The sequence below is a fragment of the Mustela erminea genome, chromosome 2 (genome assembly GCF_009829155.1).
Source record: "Mustela erminea isolate mMusErm1 chromosome 2, mMusErm1.Pri, whole genome shotgun sequence".
Taxonomy (NCBI): Eukaryota; Metazoa; Chordata; class Mammalia; order Carnivora; family Mustelidae; genus Mustela; species Mustela erminea.
This window is the reverse complement of record NC_045615.1, coordinates 155,833,187-155,850,421: the sequence shown is the minus strand read 5'-3', so window position 1 is coordinate 155,850,421 and position 17,235 is coordinate 155,833,187. Positions and strand designations below refer to the sequence as shown.

Genomic DNA, 17,235 nt, shown 5'->3' with positions numbered 1-17,235 from the left:
AAGCAGGCTCCCCGCTGAGCAGAGAGCCCTATGCGGGGCTCGATCCCAGGACCCTGGGATCATGACCTGAGCTGAAGGCAGAGACTTTAACCCACTGAGCCACCCAGGTGTCTCAATTGGCCACCTTTTTGACCAAATGTATTTCCTCTATTCCAGGGCCATATTGCCTAAAGATAGTAATGGTTTTGTGTATGAGCTTGGTGAAATTCTGAAGTGATAGACTATGTGAATCTGGGAGTTTGGACACAGGAAAGGCAGCTCCCTAAATTAGCACTTCTCTCGGAAGTTTAAGGGTCAAGTGAACAAGTCTGAACAGGCCCCGAGGTGATTTTGCTCTAACTTTCTAAGAGGGAGAGTGGGTATCCTCTACCCACCCCCCGGGTTCTCTGAATCTGTGAAGGAGGGAATAGTCAACTGCCTTCCGTCTTCTTTTATTTTTAACTCCTTCTTTTTTGTAGATCTTGAAATGTACCCAAGTCTCATCTATAAAGAAGAAATAAACAGATCTGAATATATTCTAAAACAGTGTGACTAATGACTAGATTCTTGGCAAGCCTTTTATGCTTCAAATAAGATGTATGTGATATGTGTTAAGCCTGTCTTAGGATCTCATATCCTATCTTGGTATGTTAAGAAATTTTAGTTTTGCTATTTTGTAACATGGCTGACTTGCTGGGAAAGTGGTTCTCAGCAACGGGGCGTGTCTTATTATACAAATAGTCATCCATTGCCTACTGTGTACAAGGCCATTGTAGGCTTAGAAATTTTCCCAAAGAATGCAGTAGAAAATTCTCTGCCCTCTTGGAGCTTAAAAGAGGAGACAGGTGATAGTCCAAGGAGAAATAAGTAGGTAAGTTTAGGTAATAATAACTATTGAGAAGACAAATGAAGAAGAGTAAAGAGATGTTGTCAAGGAGAGATGAGGCAGTGTGCGGAGTGTTTAGGTTAGGGGGTTAGGAAGAACAAGGATACTATGTGGCCAGAGATACAGGAATTATGTGAGGAAGAGGCGTAGGCAAACAGCGGGGGAAGGAGTGGTCCAGTCTCATGGATCATTAACTGCAAAAGTTCTGAGTCAAAAAAGAGCTTCTGAATCAGGAATGTTTGGGATATAGGCCCAAGAGTTAGTGTTTTCTAAACATAATGGGTTAATTTGGATGAACACCCCTAGCTGAAAATCACTAGTAGGGCAATGAAAGGAAAGAATTGAGAGGAGAGATTGGGAAGAAATCTAAGAAATAGAAATGAAATTTCTTAGAGTGAAAAATATAAGTAATTGGACTATCCTGGAAATTTCTCCAAGAGTTTTTCTTTATATTTTATATTCAAACCCTATTGCCAGAAATCTGTTATCATGTGAATAGCTGCGAAGCTTGCTTTCCTGAACTCTGAGTATTCTAGGCAGGTAACAACTTTATCTTGATCTGAATATAGGTTTTTTAAAAAAAGTCTTTTGACTTACTGATTTCTACCTAATGGGCTTTAGTACCCTTTCTATTCCGTTGATCTGTGTGTCTGCTTCCGTGCCAGTACCATGCTGTTTTGATCACTACAACTTTGTACTGTAAGTTGAAGTGCAAAATTGTGATGCCTCCAGCTTCGCTTTTCTTTCTTACTTTCTTTCTTTTTTAAAAGATTTTATTTATTTATTTGAGAGAAAGTGTGTGAGAGAGAGAATGAGCATGAGAAGTAGGAGGGTCAGAGGGAGAAGCAGACTCCCTGCAGAGCAGGGAGCCTGATATAGGACTCGATCCCTGGACTCCAGGATCATGACGTGAGCCGAAGGCAATCGCTTAACCAACTGAGCCACCCAGGCATCCTGCTTTGCTTTTCTTTTTCAAGATTGGCTATTCAGGATCTTTTGAGGTCCCATTAATTTTAGGATCGTTTGTTCTAGCTCTGTGAAAAATTGCTATTGGTATTTTGATAGGGATTGTATTAAATGTGTACATTGCTTTGGGAAGCATAGGTATCTTTTTTTTTTTTTTTTAAAGATTTTATTTATTTATTTGACAGACAGAGATCACAAGTAGGCAGAGAGGCAGGCAGAGAGAGAGAGGAGGAAGCAGGCTCCCTGCTGAGCAGAGAGCCTGATGCGGGACTTGATCCCAGGACCCTGAGATCATGACCTGAGCCGAAGGCAGCGGCTTAACCCACTGAGCCACCCAGGCGCCCCGGGAAGCATAGATATCTTAATGATATTTGTTGTTCTGATCCCTGAGCACGGAGTGTCTTTCCATTTCTTTGTATCATCTTCAGTTTTTTTCTTAGTATTTTATAGTTTTCAGAGCATAGGTCTTCAGCCTCTTCAGTTAGTTCATTCCTAGGTATCTTTTTGTATTTGCTGCAATTGTAAATGGAATTAATTCCTTAATTTCTCTTCCTGCTGCTTCATAATTGGTATATAAAAGTGCAACAGATTTCTGTATGTTGATTTCATGTCCTGCAACTTGGCTGAATGTGTGTGTCAGTTCCAGCAGTTTTTTGGTGGAATCTTCTGGATTTTCTATGTATAGTATGACGTCAGCTGCCAATAGTGACAGTTCGACTTCTTCCTTACTGATTGAGATGCTTTTGTTTCCTTTTGTTGTCCAAGTTCTGAGGCTGGGACTTCCGGTCCTGTAGTTAATAGCAGCGGTGAGAGAGGACATTCCTGCCTGGCTCCTGACCGTAGAGGAAGAGCTCTGTTTTCCCACTGAGGATGATGTTAGCTCTGGGTTTTCATAGATGGCCTTCATGATGTTGAGGTGTATTTCCTCTAAACCTACTTAGTTGAGGTTTTTGTTTGTTGGTTGCTTGGTTTTTATAAATCATGAATTGATGTTGTGCCTTGTCAAATGGTTTTGCTACATCTACTGAAATGAACATATGGTTCTTGTCTTTCATCTTATTGATATAATGTGTCGTGTTGATTGATTGCACCACCCTGGCAACCCAGGAATGAAACCCACCTGATCGCAGTGAATGATTTTTGTTAATGTATTTTTGGATTCATTTTACTAGCATTTTATTGAGAATTTTTGCATCCATATCCATCAGAGATACTGACCTGTATGTAGTTCTCTTTTTCAGTAGATTCTTTTTTTTTTTTTTTACGATTTTATTTATTTATTTGAGAGAGAGAGAGAAAGAGAGGTCAGCAGGAGAAGCAGACTCCCTGTCAAGCAGGGAGCCCAATGTGGGACTCGATCCCAGGCCTCCAGGATCATGACCTGAGCTGAAGGCAGTTGCCTAACCAACTGAGCCACCCAGGTGCCGTTCAGTAGAGTCTTTATCTGGTTTTGGTATCAGTGGAGTGCTGGTGTCCTAGACTGATTTGGGATGTTTTCCTCCATTTACTGTGTTTTGGAATAGATTAAGGAGAATAGGAATGAACTCTTCCTTACATGTCTGGTAAGATTTACCTCTGAAGCCGTCTGGCCCTGGACTTTTGTTTGTTAGTTTTTATAATAACCGATTCAAATTCTTTGCTGGTTATCTGTCTATTCAAGTTTTCTATTTTTTCCTGTTTCAGTTTTGGTAGCTTATATGTTCCTAGGAATTTTTCCATTTCTTCGAGGTTGCCTAGTTGCTGGCATATAGCTCTTTACAACTGTATTTCTGCAGTGTTGGTTGTTATTTCTCCTCTCTCATTTGTGATTTTGTTTATTTGAGTCCTTTCTCTCTCTCTCTCTCTTTCTTTTGATAAGTCTGGCTGGAGACTTATCAATTTTGTTAACTTCTTCAAAGAACCAACCCTTGGTTTCATTGATTTGTTACGCAAAATATTAAATTTGGAGAAGGTTGGGTATATAGGAATACTTTATATTATTTTTGTTCTTTTTCTGTGAGTCTAAAATTGTTTCGGAATGAAGTAAAAAACAAAAATAAATATCATCAAAGAACCCTTAATTTATGCTATCCTTTGTTTCATTTCCTTTGCTTATAACCTTTAAAGACTGTAATATAAGTTGGGGGGAGTTCAATTATGGGTAGAGACAAGTAGTCAAAGGAATGGCCTGTGTATTTTTGCTAACCACACATGAGAGAAATACACAATGAATATGTGATTTAATAGTAAATAAAGTCAGTGTTGAAATACCATAAAACATTACTCTTATATATCAACTTTTATTAAAGTATAACTTACATATGACAAGACTGATGAGATTTTACTTAAAATTATTTTTCTGTTTCAGTGTAGTTCTCTTTGAGGTACCTTCAGAGATTATAGCAAAGAAATTCGGTCTTGCCGATTTGCCCTCCATTTTCTTAGCACCCCATTATTCAAGCCAGAAAACTTTTATTACAGAGATGTTTTTCCCCTTGAGGATGCGCTTCACGAGGAGAAGTTAGGTTTATGAATATGTAAATGAAACCTAGAAAATACTAATTAACTGAAAGGAAGGATCGATTGGGTGCTATAGGGCAAGAGCGTTAGAGATGTCTTTGAAGTACGGGAACGAGGAAGATGCACACACGGACTTGGCCTTGAATGGTAGGTAGAAGTTAGACCTTTGGAGAAGGTGATAGGGAATCCCAGGCAGAGAAGAGATTGGAACATTCAACAGTCCCGTTTCAGTTTGGCTCTATAAAGGTTGCACTGAAGGAAATCAGTGCAAAATAAGAAAATCACGATAGAAAACAATCCTACAACTCTTCAGTCAGGGTTTCTCTTCTTTGTTCAGTTCTGTTTTAAAAACCAGTTATTGAACCAACAGCGGATGGGTATTTGTCATGTTTAAGACATTGGGAGAACACAGAGAAGTTCTTGGCAGGTTAAGACCAGGAAGCACAGAGGGGTTGAAATGAAAACAGTTCCTCTAAGTGTTAGTTTGATTTGAAAGAAGTGCACGCCGGTTCTGTAAAATCATGTCATTTTATTTTTCATTGAAATTGGTCAAACTTTTACCAAATTATTACGTGAATGGCAATTAAAAAGACATAAAAGATACGTATCCCATCTACTCTAATCCTTTTTTTTGTTTTTTGAAAGATGGTATTTATTTATTTATTTGACAGACAGAGATTACAAGTAGGCAAGAGAGGCAGGCAGAGAGAGAGAGAGAGGAGGAAGCAGGCTCTGTGCAGAGCGGAGAGCCCGATGTGGGGCTTGATCCCAGGGCCCTAGGATCATGACCTGAGCTGAAAGCAGAGGCTTTAACCCACTGAGCCACCCAGGTGCGCTACTCTAATCCTTTTGAATCCTAGAGTATGTTTCAGTTACTACAATGCCTAACTAGTGTTTACCATATTTCACCTTTCACGCAGTTGCTGTACATTATTAAGCTTCATATTTACAACATCAAAAACAGTGTCTGACACCTCAGACGAGGAAAACACGAGGGGGTCAGAGAGAGGGAGAGAGAAATGAAGAAGTGGAGCACAGGACATTTGCATGGAAGTGAAAGTGGTGTATAAAGACGTTAGGTTTTTGTCCAAACTCATTGAACTTTGGAACACAAGGAGTGAATCCTCCTGTGCAAATTGTGGACTTCAGTGAGAATGTGTCAATACCGATTCATCAATTGCAAGGCATGTACCACGCTAATGCAAGGTATAATCTTAATATGTGGGGAGGTGAAAGGTATATGGGAACTTTCTGTGCTTGCCAGCAAATTTTTCTTTAAACCTGAAATGACTCTAAAAACTTAAGTCTAAAGAAACACACAAAAAGTCCCAAGAAGGGATCCCCTGGGTGGTTCAATCAGTTAAGCTCAGGTCATGATCCAGAGTCCTGGGATCCAGCCCCGCATTGGACTCCCTGCTCAGCAGAGACCCTGCTTCTTCCTCTCCCTCTGCCTGCTACTCCCTCTCCGTGTGCGCACTCACTCGCTCTATCAGATGAATAAAGTCTTTTTTTTTTTAAAGATTTATTTATTTATTTGACAGACAGAGATCACAAGTAGGCAGAGAGGCAGGCAGAGAGAGGAGGAAGCAGGCTCCCTGCAGAGCAGAAAGCCTGTCTTGAAACTTGATCCCTGGACCCTAGGATCATGATCTGAGCTGAAGGCAGAGGCTTAACCCACTGAGCCACCCAGGCGTCCCAAATAAAGTCTTTAAGAAAAAAAGTTTTAATGAAACAGAACGGTGCCTTGTATTGCACGGAGCCCTGGGTGTTGCGTATGAACAATGAATCTTGGAACACTGATGAAATAAAATTAAACAAAACAAAACAGTGCCTGACACAGAGTAAACATGCCGCAAAATTTTAATTGATTAATTGTTTTAACAAATATTTTAATGCTATATACCAGGTATATATGAAGGTGAACACAAAAGATTTATTTCCCGCCCATTCCAAGATTACAGACTGGTGGGCAAATCAGATAAAGCATCGTAGGTTACACTAAGAGAAATGCATGGAGCCGGCAGTTTGCTTGGAAAAGAAATAACAGAGCAAGTAAATAACAGGGATTTTACACAGCCATGATGGTAAAGAAGGACTTAGACCGAGAAGTGATGATTAAACTGAGATCTGAAGTAAAGTGGGGAACCAGCCACTGAGCAATGACCTGCGTCGTAGCTGCCAGACAAAGCCGCTGTGGTTGGAGTCTAACACGCGAGGAGTCGGGCAGAGCTTAAAGAAGAAGGTTAGCCCCTTTAAGGTGGGAGGGGGATACTTTATTCAGTTTTAAGTAAATTAAGAAAAAGCCATTGAAGGCCTCTTGCTGTGTCATAAAGAATAGGTTGGACAGAGGTTCAGAATGAAGGCAGACCGATTGGGTGTCAGTTGTAGACGTGCAGACAAGAGATGGTGGCTTGTTAGACCCTGGCGATTGCTGTAACAAGGAAGTATTTATGATGTAATCAAAAGGATTTCGCAATGGATCAGATGGGGGCTGAGGGACAGGGGTGACTTACGATTTTCTGGCTTGAATATTTCTGGATGATGATGATGCCATTTGTGTAGATGGAAGGTCTACGGGGAAAAAAAACCGATTGTGTGGAATCAGGGTTAGTGATGACATCTCTGGGGGTGTTTGAAATCATCTAGTTCATGTTTAGATTCTAAAGAATGATTTCACGTCATTAAGCATGAAAGCTTATACCAAGTGACATTTTAGCCTTTGTTCTGTGCCTGGTTCTGTGCTAAATATCTTACCTGAATTATATAGCATTCCTCAACCCTGAAATGTGTTCACTTTTAGTCCTGGTTTACCAATGAGGAGATCGAAATTTGGAGAGGTTAGGTGGCTTTCCTAGAGTCTTCCAGCTAACAGGTGTCGTGGCCAGAGCTTGAGCCCAGAGAGATCTCTCTGCCTTCGGAGCTCAGTGCTCTGCTGCCTCCCTACACTTTACTGCATTTTGTGTATCCCTTGCCAGATCAATCCCTGATGTCTTTCCTTTACCTGTTTCTGTGTCTTGTGAAAATACCATTCAAGTCACTGAAATGAGAATTCAGTTACTTGCCTGATTGAATGAAATCAATTAGCAATCTTTTAAAATATTCTCTGTCACAGGGCGATGAAGCAGATTCTGTGTTCAGGAGGGTGTCTTGTTTTCATTGTGCCAGATGGCCCCTGTCATCCACACTTGACTGTCTGTGGCAGGTATCGTCGTCGTATACTAAGATCTGGGAAGTGATCTGGGTTTGTTGTGCCTATTAAAATTTTCAGCTTTCTGCGGAGAACTGAGTCCATGTTGTAATACAGGATTTATCAAATGAAAAGAAAATAATTTATTTAAAAGGTGCCTCCCAGTATGAGAAATAATTGTACTTCCAAGTAATCATTAATAATTAAGGAGAACTCTAATTCTTTTTTAGACTGAAATTGGCTACTTATGCGCAGCGAAATAATAACCCAGTTGTGTTCTGTGAGTATGGCCGGCTTCCCTACCTAATATTTTTAAAACAAAACATATAGTCTGTGTAAGGACTCTGGTCCTAACAAAGTATGAATAATGACTCTCCAAGCATTAGCAGATACATGTGACTACTGGTTAATTAATGATGATGGAGTCTCTACACGGCTTTTGATTTCTCAACTAATGATTCTTAAAACATTGAACAGGAGTGCAGGGCAGATTTATCTGGGGACTATACGTGTTCAGCAATGGAGGCAAATCATGAAGCAGTTGTCTATGGTGGGTCATTATCTTTCATCCATTTCCTCCATTAGAACGGACATCAGTCCTCTAGACACTGATTCACCCAACAGACATACCTGCCCATAGGCCAAATCCTGTTTGCTTCTAGAGAGACAAAAACCTAATAAAATGGAGCTCCTTTTCCCAAGGAGCTAGTTCTAGCAGGCAGGTGAAATCAACAAATAATAATAAAATGTGCTAATTTCTTAGAATGATTTTGTTACAGATTACTTTGTAAACATGAACTAAAAAGAAAGGGATGGTTTGGCAAATAACGCCCGTGGCAGATGGAGTGTTCACAGAGGAGATGCCGTTTGAGTCGGACTTGAGAGAATGAATTGGCATCTCCCTGCTAGAAAAGGAGATGACGGCTCTGGGAAGATGGGCAGCAGACACGGTGGCTTTGAGCTGAGGGAGACTTGTCTGTAGGTGAAATCGAAGGGTACTGAGAGGACAGAAAATGAGGCTGCACAGGGCAGCTGCTGTTAATGTTATACAGATGTTCCTGCCACTCTAAGATATTTGAATTTCACCTTGCTAATGAAGAGTCAAGGAGTTTCAGAGATGAGTAACTTTGGGGTCCTGGGTGGCTCAGTCAATTAGGCATCTGGCTTTTATCTCAGGTCACGATCCCAGGGTCTGGGGATTGGGTCCCATGTCGGGCTCTCTGCTCAGCGGGGAGCATGCTACTCTCTCTCCCTCTGCTGTGCTCTCTCTCTCAAATAAATAAAATCTTTAAAAAAAAAAAAAAGAAGAAGAGTGACTTTATCAGTCTGTGCTTTAAGAAGAGAATCTCAGTGAATTTCATGTATCTGGAGGAAGAGACGCTGTTAGACGCTGTGTTGTGAACAGACACATAGTATCCAGAACTAAGGGATAACTCAGTCCATCTGGCTCCAAACCCCTTGTGGTTTATACTGCATCATGTAGCCTCAACAAATTAATTTCCCCAATGTGGATTGACCATAACAGGTCATGGAGACAGACTGGAGTAGACATAAGTCCGCTTGGCCATCCCTTATATGAACATGCATACCTTCCCTGGAATGTCCTGGACCCATAGTTCTAGAAGAGTCTGAACATCTCAGGTGAAATTAACGTAACAGCAGGACAACCCCACAGTGTTGCTGCCTCAGAGGTCCCTTTGATTTTTACTGAAGCATCTCAGTGTCCTTGTTCCTCTTTCCTTTTGTTTCTTTAAAAAAAAAAAAAAAAAAAGATTTGTATTTATTTTTGAGAGAGAGAGAGCGCATGAGCACAAGCAGGGGGGAGGGGCAGCGGGAGAAGCTGACTCCCCGTTGAGCAGGGAGCCCTTAATGGACTGAGCCACTCGGGTGCCCTTTTCCCCTTTGTTTCTGAAGCCCCAAATTTTCTTCCTGACTTCATTCATTTTTCCCTTTGTTATGCAACAAATATCAGACTAACCTTATCCCTCTCAGATTTATAGCAGTCTTTATTTTTCCCAGGGTCCAAAAACACAGAAAATCTTTTAAGCTTGTTGAGAGCATCATCATTCTCATTCTTGATGAGAGGGAATGAGGTCTACCTGGGCTTTTGGTATGCTTTCACTAAAGGCCGGAAGAGTTTTTAAGTCCTTTTAGCTGAATTGCCTCTTCTTGGTCCTCCCTTTGAAGCTCAAAGGAGGTAAAGTCATAATTAACATAAAAGGACAGACTCGTGCTTATTGAAAACAACCATCTGACCCTTCCGGAGAACTACCGAAATGGCCCAAATTACCCAAAGGCAAACATTTGCAAGAGTTTTAACAGGTTATGGCGACAGTTAGGCTGGAGAGTAGCTGCCGGCAGTGGACCCAAAGACATAGACTTGAGAGATGTCCGCAGGACTGAGTGACAGATCGGCTGCCGTTTTGGCAGAAGTGAATGGAGGATGCTTGAGTCTTCAACTAGAGCCTTGAGAGTACAGACCTGAGACACTTGCAAGAGAGAACAGTATTGAGAGAAGACGATTATCCTTTGAGAGATATAGATATGTTCCCAGTAGGTAGCTCTGTTGCTGTTGGAGTTGAACGGATAGCTCTGGAGCGTCAGAGAGATGAATCAGGGTCCCCGACATCAGCATTTGGCGCTCATCAGCTTACAGGTATTGATTGAAGAAACAGCAGCGAATGAAACATTGCAGGGAGAGCACAGAGAAGAGACAAGGGTTGAAAACCAAACCTGGAGGCACACAGGCATGTGAGCTAGGCAGAGAAAAGGGAGCAAATATCACTAAAGAAGCACCATAGTGTCACTGGAGAACAGGGTGCTGAAGAGTATTACGTACTGCTGAGCACTGTAGATGGGGTTTTTTTATTCACGAAGAGGGAGAACTGAGAATGTTAGTTAAAGAGGAAAAGGAACTCCACGAAAAGGAGAGATTGAATACAGGCAATGAAGTGTTCATTTTTTGGAGCAGATCCTTTGGGGCCAAAGCAGCCGAAGACTTAGCACTTACCTGGGACAGAAAAAAAGGCAAGCAAGGTAGTTGAGAAAAAAGATCAGGAATCAGCCTCACGTAGACTTATCTGAATTTTAGTTGTGCTAATTTGGGGGAGGGAAAAAAATCCTATGACTTCTGTGGGTCTCCGTCTCTTTCTAAAGTAGTGATAAAGATGACTCCTTTTCAGGGCATTGAACTGTTGCCATAATGGGGGTTGGGCTTCTGGCACGTGCTCTCCAGACATACCCTCCTGAGGACATACCCCCTGACTCTAGGTCTCCCTGCTCTGACTACTAAGTCTTAAGTAGCTTCTTCTCTCCCTCTGGTCCCCTGTCTCATCACTCAGCTTTATTTTCTACAGAGCATGTATTCCTATCTGGTATGACCTTGTCTGCATGTCTTTTTCTTTTTTTTATTTATTGATTGATTTTTGTCTGTGCATGTAACAGATTTTACCTTTTAGAACATAGTGATGGTAAGAACAGAGACTCAAACTCAATCACGGTTCTGTTTCTTGCCCCAAGGACAATTGGGCACGTGGTAACTGTTCAGTAAATATTTGATAAAACTATTAATAAAGGTAGCTATTTTTAGTCTGTGATTGGAGGTGAGAGAAGAGAAGAGAGTCAGCTACCTACTGGGAGTAAAAGGAATACAGAATATTGGCTGAGAATCCAAGTAGGGGTATATTTGGAGCTTTTAGCTCTGTAAGAGATGAGTCATGGAGAGAGCACTGTTTCTTCTTGTTCATTTCAGAATGCTTTTATGTCCAGCCCAAATTACCTAGACATGTTTGCCTTCCATAAACCAAGTCTCTTTCTCTCTTTAAAAATCGTACTTGGGGGGCACCTGGGTGGCTCAGTAGGTTAATGCCTCTGCCTTTGGCTCAGGTCATGATCTCAGGGTCCTGGGATCGAGCCCCGTAGTGGGCTCTCTGCTCAGCAGGGAGCCTGCTTCCTCCTCTCTCTCTCTGCCTGCCTCTCTGCCTACTTGTGATCTGTCTGTCTCTGTCAAGTAAATAAATAAAAACTTAAAAAAAAAATCGTACTTGGGTATCATTTATTTTCATCTATATGAATAATGGTATTCATGATGGCTAACAATTTTACACTTGCAAGGGCCAGCACTATTAAGCATATAAGCATAGAGTCACGTATACGAGTTCATTTATTCCTCTCAACAATCCTGTAAGGACAGTGCTATAATTAGCCCATTTCACAGATGAGAAGACTGAAGCATAGAGGCAAATAACACGCTCAAGGTCACATAGCCAAGATCGATCCCAGGTAGCCTGGCTGCAGAGCACATGCTCTTACGCACTCAGCCTCCTGTCTCTCAAGACCTAATCCACCCATCGAAAAGAAAAATGAGTGTTGCTTTGTTGCAGCCAGACAAAGCTGTTCATCAGCTAGTCAGACAAAGCAGGTCAGACTGTCCTGCCAGGGAAATGTCCCGGGAGAAATTGTCCTGTCCGGGAACAAACCTGGAAGGAATTTTCCTTTCAAGGAAAGGAATACTTGACTTGATTTTACCTTTTCCCCCTCTCACATTATTGGCAACCCCTTCTAATTTAAGGTCATCTGAAAATTGAATTCATGTTCTGTTTACCCCTTCGTTCAGGTAATTTAATAAAAGCTCAGGGCTCAACCCTGAACACCTCACAGATGATCTACATACCTTCTAATAGATTGGCTCACGCGGTAAAAGGATATTTGGTTTTATATAGGTTTGCATTATGTTGTGTCAAATATGTGACTTTTTAGGATATTTATCCTTACACACACAAAACACTGGTTGTACATTTCAGCCCTATCTTTTCATTTCTTATTCAGTTTTTCCAGTGATCTGTTCTAGCGTCTCTTTCTTTTTCCCAATATTTTTTAGAATACCATCATATTGATCGTCAAGAAATCCTTATTTATAGTAAATTTAGAACCCAGTTCCTCATTTCCTTAAAATTTACATGAGGAAGATTATGAAAGGAAGTGAGGTTGCTAAGTCCTCTTTCTCAATATACTCACACACCAATTTCTTAAATTCAGGGATAGCGAACCACTGTCAGTTATTCGAAAACCAGCTGTTTTGTGCAGAGTGACAGTGCTGTGGTCTGTGGGTCTGTGGAAGTGTAGCAAGATGGTGAACACGACTGGCTCTGGAGCCACACTGCCTAGGTTTTCCTCCTTTGCTGCGTCTATTAACTGTGTGACCTTGGGCAAGTTACTTGACTTCTCTGGGCCTCAACTTCATTGATGTAAAACAGAGATGGTATCTCTAAAGTAGTTGCAAGGATTACTTGAATGAATATAAAGTATTTAGTGCAGTGTCTGGAATCTGGAAAGCTCTGTATAATGTTAGTTGTTGGTTTTGGTTGTTGTTGTCATTTTTATTTAGGGAAAAAAATCACCTTCCTTGTCACAAAGAGTTGTAAAAATGCTTTCTTAACAAATACTATTTTAGTTCATCTTGACAGATTCAAGTGGTTCATTCAGTATGATGTGTTTTTAGTTCATTCTGTACATAATTTATTGATTGTTAAAATTTGTGATTAATTTGTAGTCAGATTCTGGGAGTTTCTCTGTGTCTCTCATAGGTTTTAGTAGATGACATTGAAAAACAATCTAAATAAAGATGTCTTCAGTATTTTTCTTAGCTTTCAAGAGTCAAATGACTCAGTGTTTTCCTTAGACTAGAATATTTTAAAACTCTTACTTAATTTTAAGGAAGTTATTTTATTTATGTGTAAATATAGGGAAAGGCAGACATAACAACTGGTGGTGAGTAAATACCTCCAGGTGTATTAAGCCGCCTTTACCCTCCTCAAAAATGTGCATACTGCCATCTGCTGGAGAAAGTTTTGCACACTGAGGCAGTATTTTTGAAAAATTTAAGCATCAAAATGATTTTCCCCATAGTTTTTTTTAATAGATATCATTTAAATTACATCTTTTATTCAATTGAGATTTCAAGTGTGAGAGTCTTCAAGTCCCTTTTAGGTGAAAACTAAGAAGGAGGCAGTTATATTTCTTGTTCTATTCATGTAGATTATGAAAATACATCCGGAAGGCTTTCAAATCTTTTCCAGGGATAGATGGAAGGTTGCTTAAGTTCTTTGTGTTTTTCTGAGGGCAGTTGTGGGGCATTTTGCTAGATCTGGACAACAGCCCTCTGAAGCAGACAAAGCAAGTCCAACCATAATTGGCCAATGAGAAAACAGAGGGCCCGGGGAGGTTAAGTGATCAGCCCAAGGTCACTCCAGTCTTTCTGGCATGTCTGGGTCAGAATCCAGGTCTTTGAATATCTTATCCTATGCTGCTGATTATTTCTTGAACTTACCATATCCTGCAGGCCTCTGAGTAGAAAAACATTGTATCCTATTATTAATAAGGCTAGCGAAATGAAAAACAGCTAAATTCCTAAGTACATTTTAAAGTGAATAATGTATTTTTTAAACTTTGAAAAGCAAAATAGTAAGTGATATCCAACGCTTTGCATTGACACCTAATGTGCTTTGGTTTGCCATATTGAAGGAATACTATCTGCTCTGTGTACATACTATTGCCTTATTTTTAGTGATTTCTACCCATAATAACTTATGCATGTCCTATGACAGTTTCACAAATGTGTGCTGACCCAGGAGGTTCCCTGCTTGATTTTTGATTTGGTTTCTGTTGGCATATCCTGCTATCTAATTAGCCTGGCATCATAGTGACTTTGATTAAACAGTACTTTTCATCTGGTAAATGGTATCTTTGACTTTTAAAAAAGTAGCCTTCTACTCCATCATTTTATAATGTAATATTACCATGGGGAACATAAATTTTGTCCTTTAGACTTCCTTGATATTGTAGTGATTTTAAAATTTCCCGAGTACAGATGAATTTACTGATTTAGGGTGATTATAGATTATACTAACTCTGCTATCATAAGCTGTTGGCCAATGTTGCCACCTTTCCTCCATGTGCGAGTCTCAGATTTTCTGATAGAAGTGTCTCCTGCCTTTTCAATATAGGGGTCACTGCTGATCTGTGTTCCCTCCTTCTGTCATCTCTGCTCTAGAAACTTTTTTTTTAACCTAACTACTTTAGTTTAAAATGATATCATTCCCCTATTTTGTGTATTTACTAGCATTACTTTCAGTCTTTTTTTCTTTTTTTAGCATCGAACACATTTACATTTCGCTTACATAAAGCTGAGTACGCGGGCGTTGCTAATTCAGAACAGCTGACTTACAAGAAGTCTCTTGGAATGTCCCTGAGTCTCTGGATGAATGTGTTAGTAACATGCCTGGCTTCAGACTTTTTGCTTGCATTGGAATTATAATGTTGGGAATTTCTTATCAGATAATTAATCCAGAAGAGGAAGGAGATTCAGTCTTCAATTGGGCAGGTGTGGAGTAAGATAAGAGAATGTGACCGTGACCGAAAAGGTCGTAAGAAATCACAGCTTTTTTGTCCAGCTTTCAGTCTTTTCTTATATTGACCCAGAATTTACCCTTCTCAGTTGGAACCCATGGTTTTTGTTTATTTCCTATAGATATATGGAATAAATTGAAGCTAGTAAGTCTTTTCCATATGGCAGCTAGTAAGTCTTCTTTTTCGGTTTTTCTTTTCTGTTTGCTCTATTCTACTATTCCGTAATGTCCCGCTCCTCTTCTCACTCACAGATTTTTGGGGCACGCGGTTTGCATGAGTTCAATCTTCTAATTCTCGCACCAGCCCAGTCTGGTAGTATTCCTGTGTCCCTCCGACTGAGGCGAAGAATGATGGAGACCATACGACAATGAGGGTTTGAACTAAGAGGTCAACTGAGAAAATTGGTGTCAGGCTCTAGGCCACTGTGTCTCCCCTTCTTTATGTGACACATTTTCGAGGTTTCTTGCTTTTTGCTCTTCTCTGGGTATACACGTATTTGTCAACTTCTCTTTCATAAGACATTGTAGATAAAATGTACTCAATACTTCAGGGATACCCTGGCCTCCCAAAGCGATGGCTTCCTTCTGGGCTGCCTGTCTGCACATTACAGAGGTGTTTTGTTTTGTTTTTTGTTTTGTTTTTTTAACTTGGCTTCTCTCAAACAAGTATGAGATTGGGTCTTGCCATCCTCTATGTGTACGCGCGTTTGTAAACTCTATGTGTGTGTGTGTAAATGCATTTTTCCACTTAAGAGGATTCTACATTTTCTCTTGTCAAACCATACTTTGTCTTCTTTAGTTTCGACTCATGTCTGCCCCCTTTTTTCTTTAACCTCCGTGTTTGCAGTCCTCTCTTGTATTCCGTACAAATTTAGTAAGGATGCCTTTAGTCTAGATTTTAGGCCATGATTTTTTAAGGTGTTCTCTGCGGTTCCATGAGATTCTTGAGATAGTTCCGTTGGGATTTCTTGCTCTCATTTCTCGGTCAGTGTGGGACTTCGTAATTTTATGACTCATGAGTTTTGTGGGAGCTTTTTAGGACATGCTATCATTCTTAAGTTAGGTTTCTTTTTAAAGTCTCTCTTTATGAGATTATGGTTCTCTTTTCTCTGTAGGGTTTCCGTTTGCTGTGCCTACAGTCTTCTGGACCTCGAGTCAAACCGCAGTTAGTTTTCCATCTGTATTTTAGTTATTGTGACAAATGTTCAGTCCCTGTTCCTGAGAATAGCTAAGAAGTTTTGTGATCTAGTCAGATAACGCCATCTTTCCCATTCCTGCCCAGCATTTGCCACCTTAATAAGCAACCTTCACATGCACTGATTTCGCACCAGCTTAATCAGAAGATACCACGACGGGCCACTTCAGATTCCTATCTGCCCAGCACTGACGGTGCACTCATCTGTATAAATCTGTGGGGACTGTGACCTCTGAGGTTGCTTCAATTCTAATATCTATGATTTTAATGTATACCAAATGACTTTTTGAAATTTCAACCCGACTTCAAAAAATTAAATAATAAGGAGTGACTGAACTTAGCTTTTCTGAACTATACCCAAGCATGATAGTTATTTAATGTGCACTCGTACGGTCCCCTTAGTAATTCAGATGTGAAAGGACTTCTAACTACTCATCGACTGAGCTGCCCTATTGCTAGAGCACCAGGGGCGAGGGGAGGGGACTACCCACTCACTGGCCTGCAGATAAGCCACGACAGCTGCTACACGCCAAGTCCATTTCCACGGGCTCTCCCAGCTGGACTTTGGGCAGCTTGTGATGACCTGGGCACGAGACAAATGCCTCTTTCTGTTTTCCTCTACGTGACCGTGGCTCTGCTCAGCTAGCAGACTCTTATCTGAGTCACCCACTCGTGGTTGCTTTCGATGACTACTATATGTGAGCTACAGCACACTGGACTCTTTCTAACACAACAGTAGGTTAATGAAGCCCTTTGGAGGTATCTTCTCCATTGTTCAAGGTACGGTGGGGTTTACAGCATCAGTGATTCACATACCTGAGACTTGTTTCAGAGCTAATGGTCAGAGAGTTCAGCTTAAACCAAATTTTAAAAAAAAGGGACTTGACTCTAGCACTTGTCATCACATGACTGAGCCCTAAAATGTTGTCCATCTCATGAAATCGTTTGTCACCCTTCTATTAGCAACGATCTGCTTTGTTTCCAGGTGAATGAAATTTACCACGATGAGTCCCTCGGAGTGCATATAAATGTGGTCCTGGTGCGCATGATAATGCTGGGGTACGCAAAGGTAAAATGCTTTTAAATACGTGGACTATGAACACGACCGAGCTAACAA

The 17,235-nt window shown here is 40.7% G+C and overlaps 1 protein-coding gene across 2 annotated transcripts in view; it reads left to right on the top strand.

Moving 5' to 3' along the window:
- ADAMTS3 (ADAM metallopeptidase with thrombospondin type 1 motif 3) overlaps positions 1-17,235 on the top strand; it is a 253,410-nt gene that overhangs the window by 192,996 nt on the left and 43,179 nt on the right. For both annotated transcript variants that reach the window (XM_032334543.1, XM_032334544.1), the window contains exon 6: positions 17,104-17,187. In XM_032334543.1, coding sequence (XP_032190434.1) covers positions 17,104-17,187 — 84 coding nt within the window. The remainder of the gene's footprint in view (positions 1-17,103; positions 17,188-17,235) is intronic.